Source organism: Aptenodytes forsteri, unplaced genomic scaffold (genome assembly GCF_000699145.1).
Source record: "Aptenodytes forsteri isolate BGI_AS27 unplaced genomic scaffold, ASM69914v1 Scaffold887, whole genome shotgun sequence".
NCBI classification, from domain to species: Eukaryota; Metazoa; Chordata; class Aves; order Sphenisciformes; family Spheniscidae; genus Aptenodytes; species Aptenodytes forsteri.
In genome coordinates this window covers 38,661-43,757 of record NW_008795901.1, presented here as the reverse complement: position 1 = coordinate 43,757, position 5,097 = coordinate 38,661, and the positions used below count along the sequence as shown (strand labels likewise).

Here is a 5,097-nt window from a genome sequence, read left to right as displayed (position 1 = left end):
CCGCTCTCCCGTTCTCTGACCCGCTCGAGCAGTCACAGCCTCTGGGACTCTGCTTTAAGCGTTGGGGGGGACGTAGCAAGCCCCTCCCCTCCCCCAAAGGAGGCCAGCTGGGTCCCCGGCGCAGGGAAAGCCGTGAGAGCTCCGGGACACGTGTCCTTTACGTGTGGCTGTGGGACCAGAAGTGGTCTCTTGGCTAGCGCGGCCACGCTGGCAAAACCAGCCATTGCTTGTTGTGCAAGTGTTGGGGTTTGCTTTATCTTCCCTCCGGCGTGTTCTCTTCCCGTCCAGTGACCCGTGTCCCACTGTCTAGTGTGGTGTAATTACAGATATAAGTAATACGATAGCGAATTCCTGCTTCTCAAGCCTGCCATTGTCACCGTCTCCTTTTCAGTCCCGGCAAGTGAACCGTGCAAACAAGAGGGAAGTACGAGAAGCTAATAAGTATTTCTTCATCGAGTCCTGCATCGCTCTCTTTGTCTCCTTCATCATCAACATCTTCGTTGTGACCGTCTTCGCTGAGGCTTTCTTTGAAAAGACGAACGCGGATGTGGTGAGTTGGGGCTGGGACTTTGCCGGGGACGGGCTGACACCGAACCATGGGGCTGTTAGAGCAGTAACGGGGGGACCCTGTGAGCAGGGGGGCAGCTCCGAGCCTTACCAGTGCCCCTGGGTCAAGCAGAGCCCATATATTCTGTGCGTAAAGGGGGGGGGGAAAGAACAGGGGTGCTGATTATTTCCATTTAAACCGGTCTGAAGAGGCACCCAGCACCTTGGGACCTCCAGCACCCGCTGCTCCTCGCGTGCAGCCTTTTCTGCTCGTCCTCGCTTCTCTCGCGCGGAGCAAACCCAACCTCCTGCCCCTTCGTGTCGTTGCAGAGCGACGTCTGCGTGAACGCCAGCAGCCCGCACTCCTCGCTCTTCCCAAACAACAACCAGACGCTGGAAGTGGATATCTACAAAGGGGTGAGTGACCCGCAGGGCGGGATGGCCTCTCGCCTCCGGCAGCCTGGCGTCCTTGCCTGGTGTAGCGGCTGCTTCTTTTGGGTAAACGGGGAGTGCTGAAGGCTGGGGCCTGTAACGGGATCGCCGAAAACGGAGCTGGAGGAGACCCCTGGGGATCCTTGAGCCCAGCCCTTTGACCAAGCAAAATTATCTGTCCCTTTGCTAATCGTGCTGCATCTAACCTGACCCCAGAGACTCCCCGGCTATCTGTTCCCCTCTTTTATTAGCTCGGCCGTGACAAAGTTTTTCCTTGCATCCATCCCGAACCTGCTTTGTTAAAACGGCAGCCTGCGAGGCATCGCCTTATCTGCTGCCGACGTGGGGAATGCTTTTCCCTGTCCTACAGACGGATTATTCCTCCTCTTTCAACTCGGTGCCCGTGATTAATCTGGTCACAAGGGAATTCGCCTGCTCTTTCTTCTTCCCGCTCTCAGATGTGGGACCGAACTGACGTGAGACTGCAAATCTCTGTTCCAGGGTGTCGTTCTGGGGTGTTACTTCGGCCCCGCTGCTCTCTATATCTGGGCGATCGGGATCCTCGCTGCCGGCCAGAGCTCGACGATGACGGGCACATACTCTGGGCAGTTCGTCATGGAGGTAATTAGCACTCTTAGCGGCTGCCTGCGTCCCCGTTCTCTCTACTCCCAAGCCTTTAAAGCTCATATTGATGATTCCCCTTCCTTGGACACGCAGCTCTTGCTGGAAGCTCCATAAAACTCCCCGACGTGCCTTTCAAACAAATCAGCTTTTAATCCCGCCCCGAGCCGCCCTCTTCCCACTGCGCTTGAAGTCTCCTTGCTGCTTTCACCCAGCAGCTGCTCTTGGTTCTTTTCTGCAGGGCTTCCTGAACCTGCGGTGGTCCCGTTTTGCCCGGGTGCTGCTGACCCGCTCTATCGCCATCACCCCCACCCTCTTCGTCGCCATCTTTCAGGACGTCGAACACCTGACGGGCATGAACGACTTCTTAAATGTTCTTATGAGCCTCCAGGTGAGCAGCAAGCGCCCAGCTTGGGGGTCAGGCCTCGAAGAAGAACATCTTGCACTGAATATTTCAGCTCCTGGTGCCTAAGGGTTTGCAGGAGCAGCTGAGCAGAGCGAGTCGCTGCCGGGAGATGTTGGTCTGCTGGGGGGAGGTGGAGAGGATCGGCCAGGGTCTGAAATTGCTTCCTCCTTCCAGCCAGGGGAGAAGTCCCTTTGACTCGCTTTACAATAGCTTTGGGGAAATGCTGTCAGATATGAGCAAGCCTTGGATGTTTGTCCGTGCTGAGATAATCAGAACAATTTCCACTCCTTATTCTTCTCTATTTTCTTGCTTATTCCAGCTTCCGTTCGCTTTGATCCCTGTCCTGACGTTCACCAGCCTGCCCAGTGTCATGAATGACTTTGCCAACGGATTGTAAGTACGAAGGGAATCGCTTCCGAGCAGGAGACGACGTGTTGCTCACCTCAGGCACGCGTTTCGTTCCTCTCCTCGCCTCGTGGCCTAGAGCATCTCCTCCAAACGCAAGAGCGGCCCCTCTGCCTCACCCCGTTTTGCTCTGGTTTTCTCGCAGGTTCTGGAAGATCGGTGGTGGCGTGCTGATCCTCCTGATCTGCAGCATTAACATGTACTTCGTGGTGGCCTATGTCATGTCCCTGAACCACATGGCTTTGTACATTGGGGCTGCGATCCTCAGCGTGATCTACCTGTCCTTTGTGGCGTATTTGGTAAGTCTGGTTCAAGCTGGGACTCCTTGTAGGCAGGATAAGCCGATGGATTTATTTTCTCACCGTTATATTAATATTGTCACATTTTGCAGGCATTAAAGTCGGCCGCAGGGTCAGAACAGATGGGGAAGTTGAGGCTTTTGCGGCCAGATTTGCTTGGGAGTCTGTTCTGTGCTGCGCCTACTAACCCACGTGGCCTTTCCCCTGCTTTTTCGACCATCTTTAGCAATTCATCTGCTCGCTGTTCCCAAAAAGGCCTCGATTTAATGTCGCAGCAGGTGAAAGGTTGGCAGAGACTTTGGAATAAGGCACGGTTCCTCTGTGCGTGTCTGTATATTGCCAGAGCTGTAAAATCATAGAATGATCATGGAATCACAGAACGGTTTGGGTTGGAAGGGACCTCTCAAGGTCATCTAGTCCAACCCCCCTGCCCTGGGCAGGGACAGCTTCAACTGGAGCAGGTTGCTCAGAGCCCCGTCCAGCCTGACCTGGAATGTTTCCAGGGATGGGGCATCCACCCCCTCTCTGGGCAACCTGGGCCAGTGTCTCACCACCCTCAGCGTAAAACATTTCTTCCTTAAATCTAGTCTAAATCTACCCCCTTTAGTTTAAAGCCATTCCCCCTGGTCCTGTCACAACAGACCCTGCTAAGAAGTTTGCCACCACCTTTTTTATAAGCCCCCTTTAAGTACTGTCAGGCTGCAGGAAGGTCTCCCCGAAGCCTTCTCTTCTCCAGGCTGAACAACCCCAACTCTCTCAGCCTTTCTCCATAGCAGAGGGGTTCCATCCCCCTGATCATTTTCGTGGCCCTCCTCTGGACCCGCTCCAACAGGTCCGTGTCTTTCCTGTGCTGAGGACCCCAGAGCTGGACGCAGTGCTGCCGGGGGGGTCTCCCCAGAGCAGAGCAGAGGGGCAGAATCCCCTCCCTCGCCCTGCTGGCCTCGCTGCTGGTGATGCAGCCCAGGATACGGTTGGCCTTCTGGGCTGCGAGCGCACGTTGCTGGCTCATGTCCAGCTTTTCGTCCACCAGCACCCCCAAGTCCTTCTCGGCAGGGCTGCTCTCCATCCCTTCATCCCCCAGCCTGCATCGATACCGGGGGTTGCCCCGACCCAGGCGCAGGACCTTGCACTTGGCCTTGTTACACCTCATAGGTTCACACGGGCCTGCCTCTCCAGCCTGTCCAGGTCCCTCTGGATGGATCCTGTCCCTCTGGCGTGTCGACCGCACCACTCAGCTTGGTGTCATCTGCAAACTGGCTGAGGGTGCGCTCGATCCCACTATGTCCCTGACGAAGATGCTCAGTAATACTGGTCCCAGTGTGGACACTGAGGGACACCACTCGTCACCGGTCTCCACTTGGACACCGAGCCCTTGACCGCAGCTCTTTGAGTGCAACCGTCCGGCCAATTCCTTAACCCACCGAGTGGTCTGTCCCTCGGATCCGTCGGCGGTGCCCGTCTCTTCACCTCTAACCCACGCCCGTATTACCTCGAATGGCAATTTATTTACCCTCAAGCAGGCGACACCACTTACACGAGCAGAGTCTGGGTCTCCGTAACGTGCTGCAGCGTTCCTGATCACCGGCACCTTCTTTCATTGCAGGGCTGGCTGTGTCTGATTGCTCTGGGGGTCTCTTTCCTGGCCTGCGGGAGAACGGTAAGCGTCACCAGGACACTGCTCACGGAAGAGTCACCTTCTTGCTCTGCTAAGTAGCCGCAGTGTCCGTACGCAGCGAGTAGCCATCAGAGCCAGTGCGTTTCTATGGTTTACTGTGTGAACATAGACATCGTATGTGCGGTTTGCACAGGGAATACGCGTGGGGGGGGGGGGAAAACAGAAAAAAGAACAATAATCAGATGTACATGTTGGGAAACGCGTTGCTGCTGAAGTGCTCCCAAGCTGGCTGTTTGCTTTGCTGAACGCCTCTAATCACGCTTTGACGTCGGTTGTGCCACCCAGGAGCTGCCCGTTTTCCAGCCGCTAGCACGTTCCGTAGCGCGGAGGGGAGCACGCCGTGCTGCAGGCTGGCTCCTCTTCCCGGCTAACCTTTGCTCCAGCCTCTTTACCTTTTCGCATTAAGACCGGCAGGCTCTCTCCTCCCTTAGCGTTTTCATCCACGTAGCAGAAACACTGAAGCTCCAGGTAATTACTGCTTCTGCACTGAACTGGGGAATCTAGAAAAATAAGCTAGGAAGTTCGGAACGCGCCTTCTGGGCGATGCCTGAAGGGCTGTCGTGGTTTAACCTCAGTCGGCAACTGAGCACCACGCAGCCGCTCGCTCGCCCCCCCCCCCGGTGGGATGGGGGAGAGAATTGGAAGAGCAGAAGTGAGAAAAGTCGTGGGTTGAGATAAAAACAGTTTAATAATTGAAATAAAATAATAATAAT

The 5,097-nt window shown here is 55.5% G+C and overlaps 1 protein-coding gene across 2 annotated transcripts in view; it reads left to right on the top strand.

The window, feature by feature from the left end:
* The window catches only part of LOC103903105 (natural resistance-associated macrophage protein 2), a 25,980-nt gene that overhangs the window by 14,840 nt on the left and 6,043 nt on the right, over nucleotides 1-5,097 (top strand). For both annotated transcript variants that reach the window (XR_657833.1, XM_009284246.2), the window contains exons 11-17: nucleotides 392-550; nucleotides 877-963; nucleotides 1,480-1,599; nucleotides 1,841-1,990; nucleotides 2,325-2,398; nucleotides 2,556-2,709; nucleotides 4,313-4,366. Coding sequence is in view for 1 of the 2 variants with exons in the window: in XM_009284246.2 (XP_009282521.1) it covers nucleotides 392-550; nucleotides 877-963; nucleotides 1,480-1,599; nucleotides 1,841-1,990; nucleotides 2,325-2,398; nucleotides 2,556-2,709; nucleotides 4,313-4,366 (798 nt within the window). In the remaining variant the exon portion in view is untranslated. The remainder of the gene's footprint in view (nucleotides 1-391; nucleotides 551-876; nucleotides 964-1,479; nucleotides 1,600-1,840; nucleotides 1,991-2,324; nucleotides 2,399-2,555; nucleotides 2,710-4,312; nucleotides 4,367-5,097) is intronic.